Source organism: Lissotriton helveticus, chromosome 5_1 (assembly GCF_964261635.1).
Source record: "Lissotriton helveticus chromosome 5_1, aLisHel1.1, whole genome shotgun sequence".
Lineage (NCBI taxonomy): Eukaryota > Metazoa > Chordata > Amphibia > Caudata > Salamandridae > Lissotriton > Lissotriton helveticus.
The window spans coordinates 522,754,501-522,780,863 of NC_136065.1; the positions used below are offsets into that span (position 1 = coordinate 522,754,501).

The window sequence follows — 26,363 nt, forward strand, 5'->3', positions numbered from 1 at the left end:
AGTTTTACCTATTCCTGCCAAAAACACAATGAATCCGATGAGTGAGATACAAGGCCCCTGTTCCACGCAATTTGGAGTGCAAGGAGATTGGGTTTGGATCCCCCGGGATATTTCTGACAAGGCCAGACTGAAGAAACTGCAAGAAGACTTTAAATCTTCGGCTGCAAAATCAAGCGCTTTGCAGTCCCACGAGGGTTCGACGCTGTCAAAATCAAAAGAGGGCAGTGCGAGTGTGTCCGACAGGTTTCAAGCATCCTGCTCAGCCAGCAATAAGAACTTGCGGGCAGTTTCAGCGGCTTTCCCGACACCATTGGACAGCAAGAGAACAGCCCGTTTTCAAAAAGTAGTGAATTGGAGGGAATTTGATGGTGGTGTTGGGGATGGAGAGCTCCCTGGTAGTAACGGTTCAGGTGGTAGGCCGAGACGGGACGGGTGGTAGTTTCCTGTCCAAGGGAGGAGGACTATGTCTTTTTAGAAGACAAGGACATGTCTGAATCTGAAGACAGGGACATGGTTTTTTCAAAGAATGAGGGGGGTGCGGGGGGGTTCTAACAACATGTCAAGTTTTTATTTCTTGCAGACTAGCGCAAAGGACAACGACACTCCAGGAACCAAGGGAAAAAAGAGGAACAAAGGGGCGATGGAGGCTAACGTGGCAGAATACCGCACTTTGAATACGTCAGGTGAGCAACATTTGCAGAATGTGAAACGCATAAGGTTGGACAAGGGTGTGGGCACTGACCAAGGGGATACACTGTCTAACATAATTCCAACATTGCCAGCCAAAGATACTGATGACAAACCGGATTCTGATTCGAAACAGGCTTTTCATTTCAAACGTTTGCCCTATATGGGTGTGGCGATGCCTTTTGGAGCACACTTGAGCAAAACCACGAAGGATAAGATATGGAAGGGGGAGTTCATTGATGTTTTTAAACTTCTTCACAGGGACATTCAAGCTAAAGAGGGCTCCAAAGAAGAGGCTTGGGAACTTCTCAAAGGCCAAGGGTTCCCACCAACATAGATTCATGGACTTCTGCTTTCCTTATATTTGCTAGCGTATATTGTGAACAATTTGCAGACAGATCTGTTTCCCTTTTTAAATATATTGATATCAATAGGAAGGCAGCTAACGAGTTTGGTGGGTACGCATGGCTCCATTACGACGAGGAATTCAGGGCCAGGTTATCACTGATGCCGGACAAACCTTGGGGGGAAGTTGATAATGAACTGTGGGTGCAATGGATGTATCCTCAAAGGCCACCCCCTTCCTTGCACACAGCCAGTGGTTTAGCTGTGACTTACAGGCCCTTTCAGTCTAGACCCAGAGGGGGGGGGGGGTTATGGAACAGAACTCAAACTATGTCATCCGGCGCATGCTGGAATTTCAACAAAGATTTCTGCACTAGGAACCCTTGCAAATACAAACACGAATGTTCCAGATGTGGGGGTAGACATGCAGTCACACAATGTTTCGGGGACAACATGCACTGGGGGAATGGTTTTCCAGGCAGAGGGCGAGGTTTTACTCCACAGTTTGGCAACAAAGGCTTTTACTCCAATCAAGGTGGGCATACTATGTAAATGGTTGCGTTCATATCCTGAGACCCAAGATGCTAATATGCTTTACTGGGGTTTTCAAGAAGGTTTTCGGCTAGGTTATCAGGGTCCACGAAGTCCCAGGTTTGCACAGAATCTAAAGTCAGCTCGGCTTTTTCCACACTATGGGGCTCATTAGGATCGCGGATTTCCCGCATCCTCCGGGCCGGCGGAATGCGGGAAATCAGCCGCGGATGCTTTAAAGACCCACCGCCAAATTAGGATGGCTGGTGGGTCTTTGAATCTGTCCGCCGCTTTTCCGCCGCGGTCGCCTTCTGACCGCGGCGGAAAAGCATTAACATGGCTGGCGGTGTCTATCAGACACCGCCAGCCATATTATGATGGAGTGAAAAGTATGCTTTTCCACGGCGGCTTTTCCGCCGTGGAAAAGCATACGGACCTTCACTTCGGGGGCCCGTTGCGGGCCCCCTGGGTGAAGGGGGGGTGGGGGGTGCACATGGGGGGTACCTATGGTACCCCCTGCATTTGCGTGAACAAAGCGGCAGGCACCGCGCGGTGCCTGCCGCTTTGTGCACGCAATTGCGTGCACGTATTTTTAACATTGCGGCGGGTGCAGCTTGAAGCTGCACCCGCTGCAATTTTAAAAATAGAGGATGTGACCGCCACCCTGGCGGTCACATCCTAATCTGTATGGAGGGACCGCCGCTGCCCCTGCGGACGGTCCCTCCTACTCTATGGTGGCGGACGGACTCAGGTCCGTCCGCCATCATAATCGGCCCCATAGTACGGGAGAAACATTTGTCCGAGGTTCGGGAAGGCAGAATGGAGGGACCTTTCAATCAATGCCCTTTCGGAAACTTAATAGTGTCCCCATTGGGCGTTGTTCCTAAAAAAGCTGAAGGAGAATACAGAATGATTCAACACTTGTCATGGCCACAGGGATCTTCAGTTAATGATTTCATTGCAAAGGAGGATTCCATGGTACATTTTGAATCAGTGGATTCCGCTTTGCCATGATAAAAGACATGGGTGAGGGGTCACAGTTAGCTAAGTGTGATATTAAATCCGCTTTCCGATTGTTACCATTCATCCTTCTGATTTTTCTTTACTAGGCATCTTTTTCGAAGGTCAATACTTTGTTGATAAGACCCTTCCTATGGGCTGTGCCATATCATGTAAACTGTTTGAAGCATTTAGTTCTTTTCTCCAGGGGTGTTTCACGTTCCACACAGGTCACACGGGCATTACGCATTATCTGGATGATTTTCTTTTTCTGAGACCAGCTAATTCACAACAATGCACTTTTGCTTTAAGGAATTTTCATCTGCTTGCTGAGACTTTGGGCGTGCCTTTAGCAGAGTACAAAACTGAGGGCCCTTGTTGTTGCCTCACGTATCTGGGCATAGAAATAGATACGATCACGATGCAGGCTAGGCTCCCTACAGAGAAGATTAAGGAAATTACACTATTGTTAGTACATGCACGCTCTGTACACAAATTGACGCTGGTGGAAGCACAACGTTTGCTAGGTCATTTGAATTTTGCTTGTAAAGTTATACGCAATGGCAGGTCTTTTTGTAGGAGACTTGGTTTTTCTATGACTGGCATACAGCTTCCTGACCATAGACTTAAAGTGACAGCACACATGCGAGCTGATTTTGAAGTTTGGTCCACATTTTTATCAGATTTTAATGGCATTACTCTTTGAACTCTTGGTGAAGATTTCGTCTGGGAATTGCAGCTTTTTTCGGACGCCTCTAGCGCACATGGTTTTGGCCTGTTTTGGGACGGTAAATGGTGCGCAGAGCGATGGCCTGACAATTGGGTTTCTAAGAGAAAGAGCATTGCCTTCTTGGAGTTTTTTCCCCTCATCGTAGCACTCATGGTATGGGGTTCCAAATTAGCCAATAAAACTGTACTATTTAATGTGGATAACAAAACAGTGGTGGATTTAGAGAAGGGGCAGAAAACAAAAGACAAGCAGATGATGAAATTGTTACAGACCTTCATGATGGGATGCTTAAAATTGAACATTGTTTTCAAGGCCAAACACATTGCAGGTACGGCTAATAATATAGCGGATGCCCTGTCTCATTTTCAGTGGGAGAGATTCCGTGGTTTGGCGCCCGGAGCAGACTTGAGCAGGACTCCCATTCCCAGAGAGATATGGAGTTTGGGGATTTGACCGCTTATCAGCTCATCGAGAACTCTCTAGCGCACAGCACCAAGTTGGCTTACTGAAGAGCTTGGCTGGAATGTTTGGGGTCAGGTGCCGCATTTAGACATTGCCATGGCCTGGGTTTATGTCAGCGTAGAGATGATATAGTAAACTTCATTATGCTCAATATCAAAAAGAATGTTTCTTCCACCACTATTGCTGGTAAACTGGCAGGCATTTCCTTTTATGGGAAATCATTCTGGGGTTACGAACCTTCAGCGGGTGAGATGAGAAAGCGTATACTACAGGGTTGGGCTAAGTACAAAAAACGGGGTTCATATCTAAGAGAACCAATATCACTCCCACTACTTACCAGGATTATCAAGGTTCTTCCCCAAATTTGTTTTTCTACTTTGAAATTTCATTTGATCAAATTGTGCATGATCTGGCTCTTCTTTGGAGCCTTCAGGGTTTCAGAACTTCTGGGGTCCAATCTTTACAATGATTTAAAAACCCTACATGTGTCACAGTTTTCCTCACACATTGAAGTTTTTCTGGAACAATCCAAAACTGATCAGACAGGAAGAGGTTCTAAGGTTGTGTTACAGGCTGTAGGAGGTTACCTTTGCCCTTTACAGGCCTGGTCCGAATTTTTGAACATCGGCCGCGCATTGTCTAATTATGTTTTCCGCCACCATAATGGCTCCCGTCTTACAGCACCACAAGTCTTGGTTATCCTTCGAAAGTCTTTGCCATTCATCTATAAAGTGGGCGTCCACACAGGCAAATAAGAGACAGTTTGGTATGAGCCTCGGGTTTTCTTCTGATGCAGTGGCTATCTCATGGTGGGGTAAGGGCGGTATGAAATGGGGACAGTTTTTACCATTGTTTGCCGAATTCCCTCCCAAGAATATGCCAGATATTCTTTTAATTCATTTGGGAGAGAACGATTTAGTACAGCTATCAGGTTTGGGTTTGATAATCAACATGAAGGCAGATCTAGAGCTATTCATAAAGAATTGGCCGCAAACTCGACTCATATTCACAGCGTTATTGCCCCGCAGAGTTTGGAAAGGGGCAGACAGTTATACTGCCATGGAAAGGGCATGCAGGAAAGTCAACCGCGAAATGCAACACTTTTGTTTTAAACACAGAATTTTTTGGTTGCTACATGAGGAAATTCAAACTGCTGACTTTCAATTTTTCAGGCATGACGGGGTTCACCTGACGTTCATAGGGAACGAAATGTATTTGTTAAATATTAAGGACATGCTGGCCGGAATATTGAGCATTAACCCATGGTGTTAAACAGTTACTGTTATAGCGACAGTGGGGCTTGTTTATATTGCTATCAATAGCATTGTTAGCTTTTTGCCATGTTTTTTCCCTCTCTCTACCTTTCCTTTCCTTCAGTTTTCTCCCCTTTTCTTTTTTCCTCTACTTTCTGGTGCCCATGACCTTTTGCAAATCATGTTTTTTCTATGCCTTCTCCTTCTTCTTGCGATGTTTTTTCCTTCTCCTTTCCCACTTCTCTCATTACCGTTCTCAAATTTCTTTATAGAGCAGTTTTTAAAAAAAAAACATTTTTATGGGAACGGGGGCTATTTGGTAATTTGTTACATTTGTATTACATTTCTGTGTTGTTGGCTGTTTTAGTGGCAGTACAGTTTGCTCATGTTTGCTCACGTTATCGTGTTCGTAATAAAGCTTTCCTGTTTGGCGACAGTGGTTTCGGTAACATTTTTACAAGAATGACAGTTATGGGGGGGACAGGAAAAACACCTGTGATGGGGTTTTTCCTGGGGGCAGATTTGGAGGAAAGCATGACAGGCAGGAAGGGTTGGGGGCATTAGGAATAGGTTTGGGCTGAGAGAAACAGGGGGGAGTAGTTGGAGCCAAGAGGTAGGCAGGAGACTGAGTTAGGCGTTATTGGAGGAGCTTTGGGATGGCATAGCTTAGGGGAGGGGGGTGTTAGGGGGGAAATGTATGTATATGATATGTATGCACTTTTATTATTCTACCTACCTGTCCAATAAAGCGGCCTTTTACCCCACTTTGGCGTGTGGCGTGGTTATTGCCCGATGGGTTTCTGGGGGTGACACTCGCAGAGTGTTCACCCCTGGGCGATTTCGGGCTGTGGTATGCCCTCCGCCTCGTGCGTGTTAGAGCAGCTGCTTGGGGGTCAGGGGCACGAGACACGGAGGCCGGCTCTGACGTCACTGTTAATCACACAGGTGGCGCAGGGCGCGAAAGCCGGCTCTCCTGTGTCATCGTGCGTCAGAGGCAGCCTTTCCTCAGAGAGGGCTAAAGGGAGCTGGATTTTTTGGCCCGCCCTCCCACCCCATCTGTTTCCACACTTGTACATCATTGTTGTCTATACCTTTTTACTGGTTAATAATGTTTTATGTATGCACTATTATTATTATGCCTACCTGTCCAATAAAGCGGCCCTTTACCCCACTTTGGCGTGTGGCGTGGTTATTGCCCAATTGACTTCCGAAGGTCTGAACTAAAACGCCGTGGTAGTGTTTTTTTCTGCATAATGGCAAAGGACAGTGTGTTGTATAAATATACCTGTGCATGTTTGTTTTGCGCCTTAAGATCACAACTGTCATTCGAATTGGATTGGATTGGATTGGATTAGCATTTGTATAGCGCGATAGCTACCCGCAGGCGTCCTAGCGCTAGAATTGCTTGTTTCACAGGTGTATGTGGCGGGGTCTGAGTTATCTGCTAAAAAGAAGGGTTTTTAATTTTTTCCGAAAGAGCAGAAGGTTGGGTTCTGATCGTAGGGAGATTGGGAGGGAGTTCCAGAATTTTGCCGCATTTACTGAAAACATCCTGCCTCCGCTCCTCTCTCTTCTGATCCTGGGAATGGTGGTTTGGAAGGTATGAGCTGATCTAAGCTGTCTATTAGGAAAATAGGGGGTGATCAAAGTGTGGTTCAGACTTGCTCCTTTCCTCCAGTAGGCACGGTGGGCGATACACATGCTTTTGAAGTTGATTCTTTCCCTCACTGGTAGCCAGTGGAGATATTTTAGTTCGGATTTCACGGATTGGCGGCGGGGGATGCGCAGCAGAGTGCGGGCCGCACAATTCTGAATCAGCTGGAGCTTTTTTAGGGTTAGTTGGGGGGCTCCTAGGTAGAGGGCATTCCCGAAATCAAGCCGTGAGAGAATTAGGCCCTGAACCATGATCTGTCTTGCTTTCAACGGTAAGAGCGGAAGGATTTTCCGGATGAGTCTCAGAATGCCCATGCAGGTGGCAGGTAGTTTGGTTGCCTGGTAGCGGAGAGTCAGTGTACTATCCAGCCAGATTCCTAGGCTCTTGATGGTATTTTTGGCTGGAGGTACAGGGCCTAGAGCTGGTGGCCACATGGAGTCAATGGATTTCGGTAGGGGGTTACCCAGTACCATTAGCTCTGTCTTATCTCCGTTTAGTTTGAGATAATACTGGGTCATCCAACCACATACTGCCTCCATACATCCCCTTAGATCACTTAGTTGGGACGAGGGGTGGTTCAGGGTTACCACCAGCTGAGTGTCGTCAGCGTAGGACACGATTTGAACGCCAAAAGGGCGAACTATCTCAGCAAGGAGGCGCATGTATATGTTGAACAGTGTGGGGCTCAGGGAGGAGCCCTGAGGAACCCCACAACGGAGAGGTTTGCTAGATGAGGTGATATTTCCCTCACAGACTCGGAACGAGTGATCCAAGAGAAATGACTGAGCCAGGCTGCTGCTTTGGAGATAATTCCTAGTTCTAAAATTCTGTGCAATAAAATGTCGTGGTTTACGGTGTCAAAAGCGGCACTGAGGTCCAATAAGATAATGGCCGCAGTGCCACCCTGATTCATAATTGTTCTGGCTCCTTCCATCACAGAGAGGAGTGCAGATTCTGTGCCGTGCATAGGGCGGAAACCAGTCTGTGATGCATCCAGTAGATTGATCGTTTCCAGAAAGTCTGTGAGGGAGTGGTTTACACATTTTTCCGCAATTTTGCTTATCCATGGCAGTAGGGAGATCGGACGATAGTTCGCTGGATTTTCTTGATCGATATTGGCTTTTTCGAGAAGGGCCCTAACTGTCCCCTGCTTCCATTTAGGTGGTACGATGCTTAAGGATAAAGAGTTGTTGATCAGGTTTAGGATGGTGGGCAACATGACGGGGGTAATTGTTCTGAGTGACTGAGCTGGAGCTGGATCACTAGGAGATCCAGATTTGACCTGGAGCATTAATGTTTCCAGGGTAGTTGGTTCCAGTGGTGGGAAGCTGTCCAAGGTGATAGTAGGTGGCAGACTTGCTTCCTTATTGTCTGTTTGGAGATAAGGGGCTTGCGGAAAGGAAGAGTAGATCATGGCTATTTTATTGTAAAAATATTCAGCCTGTACGTTGCAGCGGGTCTGTGCATTCCTAGGGTCTGGGAGATTGTCCGGAAGTTTGAGCAGGCTTTTGGCAATTTGGTATATCTCCCTCGGTTTGGATGCTGCCTCATTTATTTTGTTTTTGAAAAAAATGGCTTGCCCGTTTTTAATGCTTTTTTTATAATGTCTTATGGCCATTCGGTATGCGTCTTTACTAGTTTGAGAATAGTCAATGCGCCATTTTCTTTCCAATTTTTTACACTCTTTCTTCAGATCGCGTAGGTCCTGAGAGTACCAAGGAACATTTTTTGGCCTCTGTTTAGGTTTAATCTCTTTAATTGGAATGATGTGATCTAAGGAGTAAGTGATCCACTTATTAAAGTTGTCATTACTGGCAACCGGATCAGGGTTGCTTTCAGGAATGGAGGCTTCCAGAGTGGATGTCCACTGATTAGTACTAAGTTTTGCCCAGTTGCGATCTCTCCTAGGTACGAGGGGTGGTATGGGGCGTAACCCTGATGGGGACCAGAAAAATGGGATCAGGGAGTGGTCAGACCACGGGAGGGGAATAGGAAGACTGACTGTAAGGTGAGTACAGTTGCTGAAGATTGGGTCCAAGAGGTGTCCCTTGAGGTGAGTACATCCCAACACTCGCTGGGTGAGTTCTAGTGCCTCAAGACTGTGGGATAGTTCAGTAGCTGCTGAGTCCTGAGGATCATCTAAATGGACATTGAGGTCGCCTAACAAAGTGTAGTTCGGCAGGTTGCAAACTCCGCTGGCTATTGCAGGTGCCAAGTTGTTAATGAAGTTGCTAGGGGTGCCAGGGGGCCGGTAAACGAGAGTCCCTGAAAAAGTACATGTGGGGGAGAAGTCCAGCGCAAATGTGAGACATTCGCAGTTAGACAGATCAGTGGGAGAGCTGCGGCAGGAATATTGATTTTTATAAATGATAGCTATACCGCCGCCCTTTCCAGACGTGCGATCAGCTCGAAGGATTTGGTATCCTACAGGAAGTGCCTGAATAATATCGGGATCGGAGTCAGTGTGTAGCCAGGTTTCTGTAAGAAAATGGGCGTCAGGGTTGTTATCGCAGAGCAGCAAAGAGATCTCCAGAGCATGCTTCGGAAGCGATCTGCAGTTCACAAGGAGCATGTGATATGATGGAGAAGGTTTAGAGGGGCTGCTTTGATAAGTACAATGTTGGCAGATAAAGTGCTTTGTGGTCGGGTCCCAGGATGTGACACATTGTGAGTTAATAGAGCCACGCATTTGTAGTAAAGTGCTGGAGCTATAGGAGATGAGGTTTGTTTGGGCAGTTGTTTGGGCAGGGGTCGTGGCCCCTGGTCCCGGCCCGTCGCGGACGGGCGCAGGCGGGCTTGCCTTTGGCGCGCCTTCGGCGCGCCCGCTGCGCGTACGGGAAGATGTCATCTTTTTATCCAGTGTGGAGGAGGGCGTGAAGAGTCCGACTACTGGACCGCTACCCTATTCCTTCCCCCAAGATGGCGTCCCCCCTCCTAGCCTACCGGCGTCAGCACCTGAATCGGCTGAACCGGTTGAGGAATGGCTGCGAGGGACCTCGGAACGACGCGATTCTCGCACCGAGGGGTCAGTGAAGGTAGCACTTAAAAATGAGCTATTTAAAATATTTACACGTTTTTAAAATAAATGTCAGCAATCAATTGGTAAAGCGCCCGTGGGCAACAGGGATAGAATAGAGGGCCCCCGGCTTCCGCCTCAGGGGTGAAACAAACAATTCTGAGAGCCGGCAAGGCGAAGTGCTTCTTAAATAATCTGGGCAGGCGGGAAGCGTCCGACTACTGGACCGCTACCCTATTCCTCCCCCCAAGATGGCGTCCCCCCTCCTAGCCTACCGGCGTCAGCACCTGAATCGGCTGAACCGGTTGAGGAATGGCTGCGAGGGACCTCGGAACGACGCGATTCTCGCACCGAGGGGTCAGTGAAGGTAGCACTTAAAAATGAGCTATTTAAAATATTTACACGTTTTTAAAATAAATTTCAGCAATCAATTGGTAAAGCGCCCGTGGGCAACAGGGATAGAATAGAGGGCCCCCGGCTTCCGCCTCAGGGGTGAAACAAACAATTCTGAGAGCCGGCAAGGCGAAGTGCTTCTTAAATAATCTGGGCGGGCGGGAAGCGTCCGACTACTGGACCGCTACCCTATTCCTCCCCCCAAGATGGCGTCCCCCCTCCTAGCCTACTGGCGTCAGCACCTGAATCGGCTGAACCGGTTGAGGAATGGCTGCGAGGGACCTCGGAACGACGCGATTCTCGCACCGAGGGGTCAGTGAAGGTAGCACTTAAAAATGAGCTATTTAAAATATTTACACGTTTTTAAAATAAATTTCAGCAATCAATTGGTAAAGCGCCCGTGGGCAACAGGGATAGAATAGAGGGCCCCCGGCTTCCGCCTCAGGGGTGAAACAAACAATTCTGAGAGCCGGCAAGGCGAAGTGCTTCTTAAATAATCTGGGCGGGCGGGAAGCGTCCGACTACTGGACCGCTACCCTATTCCTCCCCCCAAGATGGCGTCCCCCCTCCTAGCCTACTGGCGTCAGCACCTGAATCAGCTGAACCGGTTGAGGAATGGCTGCGAGGGACCTCGGAACGACGCGATTCTCGCACCGAGGGGTCAGTGAAGGTAGCACTAAAAATAAGCTATTTAAAATATTTACACGTTTTTAAAATAAATTTCAGAAATCAATTGGTAAAGCGAAATTGGGACAAAAACTCATTAGAATTTTTTTATTGAACAAAAATACAAGCGTATAAAGGCTGACATAAAAATTAATTCAGTCAAACGCTTCAGTGAAAATTGGAAGGAGATTGTTTCTCAATAAACATGGCTAGTCGACATGGGGATGCAGTGATGCGATTTGTGGACTAGCTAACGTTTTTGAGTATAAACCTTTTCCCTTGTGACATTAACGGCTTTTGACCGAGATGAAAATGAATAAGCTCTCTCGGTGAAATTCGAGAGGCATGATGACCTTTAGAATTAGGCTTGCATCTGGTAAATATACACAAAGACAGCAGAGAGTCAGCTTTGTTCAGTTGCATTAACCTTGGCTTTCCTGAACACATATATTAATGGACGATTATCAGTTAAGACATGAACTTCGGTCCTATAGGTAACCATGAAAATTAAAAGCTATTTTCCATTTGAGTGTCAAATATTCTAATCTAGTGCGTCAACTGAGCAGTTGTTTTTCAGATCAGACTATATCTATCAACAAAAGCAATGAACCTTTCTTCCCTTTATATATTATGGCACCTGGTCCATATTAACTAGCATCAGCACAGAGTATCCGGTGACAGGGCCTTCATGGCAATATATACATGTTACATACAAGCCATGTCTGATTTTATGCCGTTTTTGTAATCACTAATTCCTCAGTGTGTTCATGTGACAGGTTTAGGGACTAGAAAGCGAGCAGTATTAAGGTGCAAGCCCACTAATCATGATTTGATGCTGAAGAAATTAATTAAACCTAGACTGAAGAAGGTGTTCCTAGTCTGGATCAGTCGAGTCAAGAAATGGGTTGATGTTTAACCCTCAATGACAAGGGTACTTAGCTGAACATCACATGAGCATTTCCGACCTGAGAGTTGCTATCCTGCGGGACATGTGAAGCATTTGAGTCCATGATCCATGCTCACCTGACCAACTGGCGAATAACACCATGCAGAAATAAGGTCTGAGCACTGAATATTAATTTAAACCCACCAAGCTTTTCGTTTTTGCTTGTCGAGCATGTCCTTTAAAGTATATTACATGATATTACAAAGACCTAGCTATAGATTTGCTAGATAACTCTTGGTTACAGAAATTACTTCCAATTGTTACATTGAATAAAAGATGGGGAAATGTTTGTCAATCGAACAATACAGCAGTGTTGTGTGTTGCAAGGCTTTTCTGGTTAAATATACAAGTTGCACAAAAGCCAGACTTTATTGCATGCTAGCATGAGTGCACTAATTCATTAGAGTGTGCATGTGGGAGGGTTAGGGCCTAGAAAACTAACTGCTTTAATGATGATGTCAAAAACTTTTTTCTCAATCCTCATATTTCATCAGGAACTGAATTTTTAAATTATTGTATTTAAAAAAAATCTGCTTTATCGACTTTTAATACAATCAACACTTTCACAGCTATTTACAAAAGTAATTTACACTTGTGAGCAAGTTGCACATGTAACTTTACTATTGCACTTTTGAGTATCTTTACTACGTTTGACTTTTCACAGAATCTCTGTAGAAAGTTACTCCGAGGTGTTGACTTACACGTTTCCACTCCCTAAAGAAGTGGGTGGAGCAAAATGTACACCTGTAAGGTAATACTGCCAAAAACAAACCGTGGTAGGTCCAGCACCACACAAGGCAAACCACTGAAACTGCAACACTCTCCCACACAAAGCAAGCATTGGCATAGCCAATAGGTCTCGCTTTTGGGACCTTATAAGTATTTAGTTATGCAGCACAATATCTTTGGTGCAACAACATCAACTGTTGCATGTCTAAACACTTATAAGGTCCCAAAGGCGAGACCTATTGGCTATGCAAATGCTTGTTTAATCGTATCTTTAGCCTTCATGAAATGAAATTTTGTACTCTTTAATCCAATGATGATACACACAGTTGTAATGATGGCTTTTTTTTAATTGTACTTTCTATCTTTTAAGGCCCTTGACCGAAATAAAGATTATTTGAATGAATGATTTTCAAATCCAGAAAATAAATGAGAATATGATAAAAAAAAACACACAGTAAGCAAATGTTTATTATATATGGTCCAATGATTTCCCGGAATCACTTTTCCAGCTCACTGTATCACACTGTCTCCAAAGGTACAAATGTGCATGCTATTGTTGGTGCTGATCAGTCATCACAACGTGAAAAATGTAAAAAACACACTTGTACTTACAATATAACAGATAAAGCAAGTGGACATATGTGGAACAGACAACATAAAACCAATCCCTGTTGGTGTTACACATCGCATCATAAGTGATTGGTTGTCCTCAGGTGTGAGTGCAGGGTCTTACCCTTTGATTCAATGTATTATGCCCCATAGGTCAAAAGCAGAGAGTAGCACTCAGGTGCTAACTGTGGAAAGAGAAATGATAGTCATTATTAAGAAACAGTACATCAAAGACACCAAAATGGCCTTAGAGTTGAAAAAAAAGAAAAATAGGTAATATTCAAGAGAAGCAACCATACTCACGTGGTTTCTGCACGGAGAGCGCAAGAGACCTATCCTCCTCTGCTTTAAGGTGCAGTTAATCGGAGTAATTTTTACAGGTGTGGTGTGTGCACCTGCGGGAAGAAATGATGACCAAATGGCCAATGAGGAGAGGAGGGGCAACCTTGAGCCAATAGGAGCAAGCCCCTCGCATGCTGGTGTAACAGAGGTATCATCCCGCAATGGCGGCCTTCTCAAAGTGTGTAATGCTCAAATGCTGGCCAAACCAAAGTCAACCATAGTTTTTGGAAGGTGGCATCTAAGCAGTAAACTAAGACAGTTGAAGGTTTTCTTACTGGAAGTTGACAGTAAGAGAAACTTGTGGTGCACCTAATTGCTCATCCATATATAGGAACGGGGAGCAAGACAGGTGCACATAAGTGCTAGCCATCCCTCATGGTGGAATCTAGGCATATTGGCGTCTGTGTTCATGCTGTAAATATGGGCGGTCACATTTAATAAGTAACACAGGCGTCTAAGAGGTACACCGCCAATGGATTAGCATGCTTGGAGAGCGCTATTGGGCCAATGGCTAATGAGGATAAGAGAGAAGAGAAGGGGTATGCTGGAACTCATAGAAGCGAGCCCCTCATGTGCTGGTATAGCAGAAGTATCATCCTTCTGTGGTGGCCATCTTGGAATGGGTAGCAGTTAAATGTGGGCTGGCCCAAAGTCATCAATTATATTAGTAAAGCGGCGTCTAAAACAGTAGACTAACACAGTTAAATGTTTTCTTATGGATTGTACCACCTCATTGTATCAACAGAAACAATTTTGGTAATGAAAAAGAGACCCATGGCAAGTCGCAAAAGGCTTATCATAAGCACTGCTTTGTGTGGTGTATGAGACTCCATAGCAGGGTGTTCCATATGTTGACCATCTCGAGAGTGATGGATTACTCGATCCTTCACAGTCAGGTTTCAGGGCCGCCCATAGTACTGAAACAGCGCTGGTAGAAGTTACAGACAACATCAGATTAGCATTGGATTGAGGGCAGTCATCTATTCTTCTCCTGCTAGATCTATCAACTGCTTTTGACACCATATCCCATAGCATTCTTGAACAACGGCTCTGGTAAATTGGTGTCAGGGAGAAGGCCCTTAAACGGCTTAAAAGTTATCTAATGGATCGAGTTACTGCAGTACAGATAGGCGATTTAGTTTAATGCAGTAGGCCTGTCAAGATGGGAGTGCCACAGGGCTCAATTCTGAGCCGTACGTTGTTTAATCTTTATATGACTCCACTGGCTACGGTGATCAGATCGTACGGCTTTAGCGTAGTGTCATATGCCAATGACATGCAGATTCTGATCACCATTGGTCCTGACCCTATGGACACAAAATCACGTTTTAAGAATAGGTGGATGAACACCAACCGACAATTAAACGGAAGCAAAACTGAGATAGTAGTCTTTGGTAAGGCCAATGAGCACTGACCTGATGACTGGTGGCCCCAAAACCTTGGTTCCTGCCTATCCCCAAAGCAGACAGTGAGGAATCTAGGAATCCAAATTGATAATCAATTATCAATGAAAAAAATAGGTTAACCACATAATTGGCTACTGTTTTGGCATTATGTGCAATCAGCGCAAAGTGTTTAAGTGGATCCCGCTAGAAGCCAGGAAACCATTAGTAAAGGGATCGATTATCAGCCGTATGAATTACGGCAATGCTCTGCTGACAGCAATAAATGCAGATCTTCTCTCCAGGCTTGAGGTTTCAGATCCTGCAAAAGTCAGCAGCCAGGCTGGTGCTAAAGCTTCCATCTGGATCCCCCTCAGCGCCCAGCCTAATACATCTTCACTGGTTGCCAGTGAAGAAGAGAACCTGCTTTAAGACCTTATGCCTAGCACTTAAAAACATGTATGGTAGATGTCCCAGCTACTGGACTTAAAAACTCAACTTGTACCAGCCAAACAGGCCCTTAAGATCCAGTTACAAATCCCTTATCACTCCTTTCAGAGTTCGCACTGTGAAAAAACAGGGGTCGGGCTATTTCCTCTCTCGCAAAAACCCTCTGGAACAAACTACCTTTATACCTGTGCATCACCTCTGACCATAACCACTTTCGCCAGGAATTAAAAACATGGCTGCTCGACCATTAGTTTCTTACCTGTACATGCTGACAATTCCGAGTCATCCACCAGCGCCAGGAGACTTTCGGGTGATTTGTGCGCTCAATAAATATTCTTGATTTGATTTGATATGTTACATAGTCTCAATGGTGAAATGGTAGATCAGATCCCATATATGACCGAATGTCAATAAATCCATTGTAAGAGAGTATCTGATTTTGCAGGAGACTGACCTAGGAATTACACATTGCACCAAGGGATTTCATCATTCAGACCTTTGCTGTTCGTGGAGAGGCAGAAAATACACTGTTGCTCCCTTCTGAAAAGGACTACATGAGTTTCTTGCCATACATGAAACAAATTTGTGTACAGTTTGTTTTCTTTATTTTCTCATTTAGTTTCTAGGTTGGATGATCAATTTTAAACTTTTCGAACAAGATATTATCTTCTAGGGCAATACCTACACTGCATATTATGTCTTAGGTGTGGGGTAGGGTTATCCCATCCTTTTTATGTTCTGAAGAAGCACTGTGGATCCTTTTTGGGCCATCATGCGCGAAACATGTTAACCTGACCACACTCACAGATTTAGGCTACTTGGATAGATCACGTCCCTGTAGTAGCCCCTATCAAATCACGTTTTTTAATCTTGCAGAGGGACCCGTCACATTAAAGTCTAGTGTGGTATCTCTTAGACAGTTTTAGTCTCCCTTCATTTCACTATACCCATTCACTCCACACCACACATTCAAAATGCCCTCACACTGGAACCTTACATCAAATAGCAAAACTAAAAAGATCTTCGCTAAAGCGACCCTTCGTGGAGCACTGCAGCACCAGCCCTATGAGGAGCACATCCGATGATGATACATTACATCTTCATTGATGTGTGAGTGCACCAAGAAATAATCCCAGGGATTCACCCTTCTTTGTCAGCCTTTCTTTCTTCTTTGCTTTCTGAAAGGAACAGTATCACCACTGCTTTTTGCTTTAGTAGTTTCGGAGCCCAGATACTGGACCTTTACTGGCTCCCAGTCCTCCCTCTTCGTTGTTTTTGGGTCATATTCATGGCCATATTCAAATCTCTACAATGTCCAGAAGATATAACATAACATAACAAACATTTTGCCCAACTCATTAAGTGCTGTTTCAAAGTGTGAGATGAAGACTTGTGTAGTGTGTATTAAAGATGAACACTCCTCTGTAAGTATTACTCTCATAAAGTGGTCAGAAGTTTATGCTGATTCTTAACTCAGACTGTCTTTAATTCACTCCCATTTAGGGTTTTATTTTCGAGTGCCCTGGTAAGTGCCTCGCCACAGACGATGATACTGCGCTGATCTTACGTTACCTTTGAAAGATGTTAAACTCTACTAAGTTCATCACAACTCCTCACCATGCAGTAAGTATCAAGTGTATTTCTATACCACTTAGGTAAAATTTCACCCTGTATGACCAGAACAAACATATGGAGTCTTACGGACTGAAGAGCATCTGGGTTTTCATTGTTCAGGTTTGTAAGTTCATTAAAGGAGCCTGATGGTAAATTAATGATGACAGGTGACACCTTCCTCACTCAGCGCATCCTGTCACCCAAAAGTGTGATATCTACCCCATGGATAGCCAAATCATATGAGTGGAAACCCTCCACAGGGGGGATGAAGACTAAGCTAGCCGACACTAGAAGTATAGCGCCTTTGTTCAGGTTACTACTGCTGCATTTCATCAGGGATTGTTTATGCCTCTTTAGGTGATCTGTCCTGATAGACACAAGTGAATTAATAAGATAAATCAAGCTTAATCAATGTAGCAGATAAATCGGCTGAAGATCTAAAGCTTTGTGAAGACTTTGAAATTACTCTTTCAGAGAGGTCCAAATAGATAACAGAGCTGTCTGTTTCTACCTGTTGTCAGAGGGGGGCGATTTCTCAAGGAATGAAGGGCAGAACAGAATCTGGTGTATTCACTGCACAGTACACTTGAGGAAGTGAGGATAAGCATTCCTTCTAAAGAAATTGCACTCCTTCATCCCAAATGCTTGTGTACTAAACTGTCCTTGCAGTTCCTTTATGTGAAAACCAGAGAGAACCTAGTTACAGAACACAGATAGTGACTGAACTCTCATCTTATTGTCCATAGAAGCTTCTTCAGTAGCATGGTAAGGACACTCCAGCATAGTTTTATAGGGGGTATCCTTAAAACATGCTTTCTGGGAACTGAATATATTTGCTTTACTAGTGGAAAACCATTTGCCATTGCCAGTTGTAAACACTGAAGGTCCAATCAAGAACTGTATCTTTATAATTTCTTTCTAATATGGAATCTCTATTCCTAAATGCCTGTGTTTGGTTAATGTTTCCCTAATGCTGTGAGTTGTCTTTCACTCTTTGCAGGATATAATAATTGGATTTCAAACATGCGCCAAGACTCATCCATTCGAAAGCCATCGGGTGATTGAAGAGTACAAAGGCTATCTTTTTGCTATTGACCTGGTAAGAACCATGCATCTCTTTTTGTCTCTTTTTTCCATCTTTCCCTTGGAGTGGCAACTCACATTTATAAAAGTATAATTTGAAATTAGATAAAAGTTTACAAGAAAGAAAAGCAAAAATATGTCTAGAGGCATAGGAGGGGTGGGCCGGGCTAAGATGGTGGTGAGGTGGGACATTTTCTCCCGAGCTCCTGCCTGCTGTCCACAGCAAAAGCTTCTGATAACACCCTGGAGGTACCGACACTACTGACATTGTTGGCGGAACTCCGCGCTGTCTTGCTCTGCTGATGGGAGCTGTGTTGGTGAGCCTGGGATGCTGTGCCCGACAGTGAACGCAAGCCCAGAGGCGACATTCCTGGCGCGGCGGAGGCCTAACAACAGGGGCGGTCCTTGTCGGATCCCGCCGAGGCCCGCTATCTACACCGCCGTTTCCGCCCATCGCCTCCATAGTAACCCAAGGGAGACAGCGCTCCTGGTGGGGCACCATGGACAATCGCGGCCGGCGGCTGGGAGACCCCCGCTGCAGCTGAGACGACGGAGGGGCACCGCGAGGAGCCACGGGGCCTGTCCCCTCATCCGGGACTGAGGTGAGACCTCCCCCTGGATTGCCCTGCAACAACGCTTTGGCCCTGCTGTGAGGAACCCGGCCGGCTCGAGTCCCGGCCCATGCCCTGCCTCCGGGACTCACGCGGAGTTCGGGCGGCCGCCCGGCTTCGTGCAGCGGAGCCGCCCACGGTGGGCCCACACTAGTGGCGTGGTGCGCCGCGGGCCCGCTGCCTGGGAGGGCCGCGAAGAGGGGGAGGAGACCCCCCAGCACCACTCAACTGAGGCCCCACAGGGTGCGGATCGGCCCGCATTACCGCGGCATGCTTGGAGGCTGCATCGGCCTCGAGGCCCAGATCGGGGCCTAGGGAGAACTGCATCACCGGCACCACCCCCCGATGCGCACAGGCGGCGGGGGATTTGTGTCGCTACCGTGCGGCGGCCGACCGCTGAGGGGCCCCGGAGCAGGAAGAGACGCCTGAGCGCCGCCATGCGAGGACCCTTGCACGGAGCAGTCAAGAGTTAGGGTAAGGAGGCACCTCCGGCCGCCGTGCCGGCCCTGAGGCCCGGGATCCAGACCCACTGACGATTTGCAACCCTGTATCTGGGGGTGAGTGGCTGCGACTTTCAACGCGGCTTCGAGCGGATCCCTGGCATTTAGCACAGGCAATTAAGACATCACCAACGCGGGCAGAGAGAGACACCAGGAGCGGCTATGGCCGGGGGGACTATAGCTGCCACCAGATTGCTGCACCCAATACCACGCAGCATGGCTGCACCTAGAGCAGGACTTGCCACGGTGGGACACTGCGCTGGACTGAAAGAAGGGGGCCCTGAGACTCCGGAGACCCTGAGGGTAGTGTAACCTGCTTGTGGGGGTGACCCACTTCCCGGGAGCGCAGCCTCGACTATCTGGAAACTGCGCAGCTTCGGTCTCTGACCCCTGACCAGGCTACCAGCCTGGATGGGGACATCGGGCTAGAGGAGGTCATTGCGGCCATTTGGTGCCTCTAGCTTGGGAAGTCACCTGGCCCGGATGGCTATTCCGCGGCCTTCTATAAAACCTTTTGTAACCAAGTGGCCCCCCCTGTTACATGACTTGTTTAACACATTTGCCCAACCCGGAGCAATCCCAGAGGAAATGTTGGAGGCTTCGATTGTAGTCATACCGAATCCCGGGAAGGATACTACCAATTGCAGTGCGTACAGACCAATCTCTCTCCTAAACATTGACTTCAAGCTATATACGAGCATACTCGCTACGAGGCTAGCTCCCTATATGCTCCAATTGGTGGAGCCGGACCAAGCGGGCTTTATTTACCAGCGTCAAACTAGCGATAACACCAAGCAAGTCTTACATCTCATTGAAATGGCATCCCGCCTCCGGGAGGAATGTATGCTATTGGCCATAGATGCTGAAAAGGCCTTCGATAGGGTCCTTTGGCCCTACTTAGAGCACGTTCTGCAAGGGTTCGGTCTGGGAGAAGTCCTGTGCACCCGCATCCTCAACTGCTACCGCTCATCCCAAGCCACGGTGCGGTTTAACGGCCAGACGTCCACTTGTTTTCATATTGGTAGGGGCACCCGGCAGGGGTGCCCTCTCTCCCCTATTCTTTTCGCGCTCTGTATGGAGCCACTTGCACGGAGGGTTAGGATTCACCCCCTCATCACAGGGATTACATTCGGGGGAGACGTCCATAAGATTAGCTTGTACGCGGACGAGATCTTGCTCTCCATCACTGATCCTGTCCAGTCTATGCAGGCTCTCTTTGTGGAACTACATTCCTTTGCAAGGCCTCGGGGTTCAAGATTAACACAAAAAATCTATTGCCCTTAACATCTCCCTTTCTGCACAGATGTTGGCCCATTTGCAGGAAGAACACCCTGTCTAGTGGTCCTCAACCTCAGTTCCTTATTTAGGAGTGCTTTTAGGCCCCACCATACCAGCTACCATTGCAGCCAACTACGACAGGCTTCACACTTTAATCCGCAGAGAACTGGGTAGGTGGAAACATTACCTCTTTTCGTGGCTGGGTAGGATGGCAGCTGCCAAAATGACGGTTCTCTTCCAGGTCCTCTACCTCTTCCAGACTCTTCCCCTACGCTCCCCAGTGGGTTGGATCCAGCAGACCTAGTCGGAGCTGTCACACTTCATCTGGCAAGGGTGCAAACCACGGTTCAGGCGGGCGGTAGCGGTTCTACCCCCTGGAGCAGGGAAGGGTTGGCATCCCAGATCTGCAGCTTTATTTTTATGCGGCCCGGCTCCGCTACTTAGTGGAGTGGCAGCACCTGGAGTCTGAAAAACACTGGCTGTTCCAGGACCATGTGCTTTAAAAACACGGGTTAACCCAATAAGTCACTGGGACCTGGGTGAATAATTGATACAAACAAGGTGGTCCCAGATACTAGAACGAATAGACCATAACTTGAATAAATTCAAAGAAAATATAACAACATTGTTTTTATTCACAACATGTACCATAGAAAATTATTCATAAAATACATCCATAATTGATCACATTTAATGCCCCTAAAGAAATGGAAAGGGAAGGGAAGTGTTTGGATGGTGAAGATACTGAATGAATGAAAGAAACAGTGATCACTATGACCTCAATAAACCAGAAATAATAATTAATTAACAAACTAAAATTCACTATTCATAAATTGATTAAAACAAAATCATGCCTAAGGAAATCACAAATGATAAATCAGGAAAGAGGCTGAAGATGAGAAGGAGTGTCGACGTTTCGACCCAAAATGATGCAGGCATGGGATGAAACCTTGCTAGAGGGTCTTCATCAGGACAAGGGCGCGAGAGGGGGCAGTCAATCTGCATAAAGAGTTAATAAATCAATATTAGTAATGGTCATAATGATACATATTAATCATAAAATAGTTATAAATGGCCGAGACGGGAAAAGTTACTGTGAAAAAAACAATCGCTGAAAACAGGTCAAAAGGAGGAATACATAAGAAGGGCAGCAGGTGTATACCAAGAATCGGTTAGGCACCACTCAGGGGTGATATCATGACCCAATCCTAATTAAGTGGACAATGCCTAATTTCATCTAAGGTTAGCTGTTGCTAATGCGTGTGACATCAAGCATAATGCAACCTTACCAAAATCAAGGTCTCTTAGAGATTTGGTAAAGAGCTCTCGAAAAAGGTTTGTGATAGAGGGATAACATAAACAACCAATTCGTATTGTGCAATAAGTCAAGGACATAACCAGATTTGTCAATAACCATAGGTATAGGATAACAACCATTATGGGCACATTGGACTGGTTACCTTATCTAGGGAACGTAATCAGAGATGGAAGAGTAATCCGTCACGTGAATCAGGATCCTACAAAGGGTAGATTATCAGAGATGGAATCATTGGCAATTGGGTTAAAATAGTTTGTCAAAATAAGCAACAATTAGCCATTCGCCTACCTGAAAATCTTAATAAAGCAGTAGGGCCAAAGGGGATCCTATGTGATTAATCTCTCCACTCATGCATTCAATCTTGTTCTATAAAATGCAAAAATGAGTGCTTAGTATTAGCTGCACGAGTGTGGCCACAGTGGTGATTTTACTGAAGTAAAATAATGGTGAAGTGTCACATACCTGACACATTCAAGACGCTGGACTCTAATGAGGGGATCTGGATTGGAGGTTAATTGGAATCGATGGTGACGACACCCGTCGGGAGGTATCCAGCTTCTAGGAATTATAGAAGCGACTATATTGAGTTATTTCCACAGATACTGCCCAATACCTAAATTACCGCATAGCAAAGTAATAGGTAGCCTACCTCATAAAAAGGAGGTTCGCGGGCTGTCACGAGGATATACCGTATCGTATTGAGATGGCCACATGAGTTGGTGAGGGATCTGCAACGACATGAAGCCGGCGGGTAATTATTGCCGTATCATCAAAAACAGAGGTGCTACTAATTAAAGTAAAGTTCTAACTTGCATACCTTCAGAAGAGAAACGCGAGCTTACACGGGGGTTCAATTGGTCCACTTTAGTCGGCGTTCACCGTTCGAATGAAAGAAAGGGATATTAACTTCCTGGTGGAAGTTCCGATCACGTGACCACCGATGGTCATGGAAACGGAGAAAAGACTCCCGAGGTGGTAGCCCAGTGCATTCCAAATTAGATCAGTAAAAATCTTGAGGAGTTAATTATCAAAAAAATGAAAGGACTCCTCTGAAAAATATTACTTGTAGCGGAATGGGTCATTTTCGCAATATGATTATGGGTAATGTAGATCACGATGTTCCCCAAAACGATGTTATGTAAGGGGCACTCGATTAAATGCATTCAATACATATGGACATACAGAAACAAAAGTACACTCAGGGGCGATGTGTGACAGACTACAAGGGGTCTGTTTGCACACCTTGAGGCGCCATTGTTTGCAATGTCATGCATCCCGACTGAGATTAAATTGGTGAGGTATCCCAAATTGATACACCTAAGACAGAAATGTACGCAAGGGTCGAAGAGCAGGATTATAGAATGAATATAAAGAGGCAATACATTTGTTAATTGTTATCACCGATAAACCATAGACAGTGCGGCGTACCTATCCTACAAGATGGTAAGGCCGTCCCATCGTTGAATGTTTTGCTATCATGTCAATCACGGAAGCGATCAGGATACATATTCACAGTATTGGGTAACATATACTTAATACAACATAGGAATTCTAGATAACCATATTAGGCGTACCTATCTGGCACGATGGTAAAAGCCGAATGGTTACCAAGATCAATATCAACAATAAACGGGATATTCAGAGATCTAAATGTACATAATCGTAGATCGTATAAATGCTCAGAAATCTAAATGTACATAGTGATAGATTTTATAAATTCGCCATTTGGACAAAGGTACTTTCTGTTTCATTAAGACCTGACTTTACAGAATCAAATAGAAACATCCATTTAGCTTCTCGGATGTTAAGAATATTAGAAATACTGCCACCTCTGGGACCCAATGTGACTTTCTCCAAGATAACCCACTTAAAATTGTCTGGTGAGTGCTTTTCAGTTATGAAGTGATCTACTAGTGGGGCTCCTACCACCCCACATCTGATCCTGCTGGTATGCTGCAAAATCCTGACTTTTGCCTTCTGTTGAGTCTGACCTACATAGATTAGATCACAATCACAAATGATGGCATAAATAACATTAGAGGTGTTACAGTTCGTGTGTGATTTTAAAGGGATCTTGTGATCCTTATACTCGAAAACCTTTGTCTGAATTGAATTGGTGCAAGCTTTACACTTGGTGCATCTGTGGTGGCCTGTCACTGGTGGAAGATTCCAAAGCGATAACACAGTTCTGGGTTCCACCGGGGGGCAGGGCCGGACTGGCTACCGGGCAGTTGTGTGTGCTGCTGAGCTAGGGGCTAATTTCTCTGTTGTGGGGGCTTATTTCGTTGATGGGGACCTGTGTGCGATTTGAAATAAAAAAAGCAAAACGAATTTCGTTTTGCACACGCAGGTCCACATCAACGAAATTAGCCCCCAGCACGGCAGCACACACAACTGCCCGGTAGCCAGTCCGGCCCTGCCGGGGGGAGGAAGGATCGGACAACATGATCCCTGATGTTTTTGCCCCTTTTGAAAGCATGCAATGGTAGGGCCGGGTAGCCAATATCGTCCGATATCAGCGGCCAATTTTACAACAAAGAGGGCACCCTGCAAATAACTCTCTTTCGGAAGCCAACTGAGCGTAATTCGCTCCTTCAGTATGGGAGTCACCATCCTAGGTCCCTTAGGGATAATTTGCCCATTGGGAAATTCCTGCGACTTCGCAGGAATTGTTCGGATAAGGTACATTATATGGAGCAAGACGAAGACCTTATGAGCAGACTAATACAGAGGGGGTACCCTCGACGCCTTGTTAAAAAGGCCAAAAAACGAGCCTGGTATAACCCGAGTGAGTGCTTGTTACAACCTAAACAGAACACTGACCTACAGAATAACCGGATGGTCTGCGTAACTACCTTTTCAACGGAAAGCAATAGGGTAAAGAAAATTACAAACAAACATTGGCCGCTGATATCGGACGATATCTGCTACCCGATCCCTTTAAAATCACACACGAACTGTAACACCTCTAATGTTATTTATGCCATCATTTGTGATTGTGATCTAATCTATGTAGGTCAGACTCAACAGAAGGCAAAAGTCAGGATTTTGCAGCATACCAGCAGGATCAGATGTGGGGTGGTAGGAGCCCCACTAGTAGACCACTTCATAACTGAAAAGCACTCACCAGACAATTTTAAGTGGGTTATCTTGGAGAAAGTCACATTGGGTCCCAGAGGTGGCAGTATTTCTAATATTCTTAACGTCCGAGAAGCTAAATGGATGTTTCTGTTTGATTCTGTAAAGTCAGGTCTTAATGAAACAGAAAGTACCTTTGTCCAAATGGCGAATTTATAAGATCTATCACTATGTACATTTAGATTTCTGAGCATTTATACGATCTACGATTATGTACATTTAGATCTCTGAATATCCCGTTTATTGTTGATATTGGTCTGGGTAACCATTCGGCTTTTACCATCGTGCCAGATAGGTACGCCTAATATGGTTATCTAGAATTCCTATGTTGTATTAAGTATATGTTACCCAATACTGTGAATATGTATTCTGATTGCTTCCGTGATTGACATGATAGCAAAACATTCAACGATGGGACGGCCTTACCATCTTGTAGGATAGGTACGCCGCACTGTCTATGGTTTATCGGTGATAACAATTAACAAATGTATTGCCTCTTTATATTCATTCTATAATCCTGCTCTTCGACCCTTGCGTACATTTCTGTCTTAGGTGTATCAATTTGGGATACCTCACCAATTTAATCTCAGTCGGGATGCATGACATTGCAAACAATGGCGCCTCAAGGTGTGCAAACAGACCCCTTGTAGTCTGTCACACATCGCCCCTGAGTGTACTTTTGTTTCTGTATGTCCATATGTATTGAATGGTAGATCAATGCATTCAATCGAGTGCCCCTTACATAACATCGTTTTGGGGAACATCGTGATCTACATTACCCATAATAATATTGCGAAAATGACCCATTCCGCTACAAGTAATATTTTTCAGAGGAGTCCTTTTTCATTTGTTTGATAATTAACTCCTCAAAATTTTTACTGATCTAATTTGGAATGCACTGGGCTACCACCTCGGGAGTCTTTTCTCCGTTTCCATGACCATAGGTGGTCACGTGATCGGAACTTCCACCAGGAAGTTAATATCCCTTTCTTTCATTCGAACGGCGAACGCCGACTAAAGTGGACCAATTGAACCCCCGTGTAAGCTCGCGTTTCTCTTCTGAAGGTGTGCAAGTTAGAACTTTACTTTAAATAGTAGCACCTCTGTTTTTGATGATACGGCAATAATTACCCGCCGGCTTCATGTCGTTGCAGATCCCTCACCAACTCATGTGGCCATTTCAATACGATACGGTATATCCTCTTGACAGCCCGCGAACCTCCTTTTTATAAGGTAGGCTACCTATTACTTTGCTATGCGGTAATTTAGGTATTGGGCAGTATCTGTGGAAAGAACTCAATATAGTCGCTTCTATAATTCCTAGAAGCTGAATACCTCCCGACGGGTGTCGTCACCATCGATTCCAATTAACCTCCAATCCAGATCCCCTCATTAGAGTCCAGCGTCTTGAGTGTGTCAGGTATGTGACACTTCACCATTATTTTACTTCAGTAAAATCACCACTGTGGCAACACTCGTGCAGCTAATACTAAGCACTCATTTTTGCATTTTATAGAACAAGATTGAATGCATGAGTGGAGAGATTAATCACATAGGAACCCCTTTGGCCCTACTGCTTTATTAAGATTTTCAGGTAGGCGAATGGCTAATTGTTGCTTATTTTGAC

General features: G+C 45.5%; 1 protein-coding gene across 1 annotated transcript in view; it reads left to right on the forward strand.

The window, feature by feature from the left end:
* Positions 1-16,290: 16,290 nt before the first annotated feature.
* Positions 16,291-26,363, forward strand: part of LOC144753255 (uncharacterized) — a 54,191-nt gene continuing 44,118 nt past the window's right edge. Inside the window, exons 1-2 of the mRNA XM_078641005.1 lie at positions 16,291-16,817; positions 17,809-17,907. Of these exons, the coding sequence (XP_078497131.1) occupies positions 16,776-16,817; positions 17,809-17,907 (141 nt within the window). The 5' untranslated portion in view covers positions 16,291-16,775. The remainder of the gene's footprint in view (positions 16,818-17,808; positions 17,908-26,363) is intronic.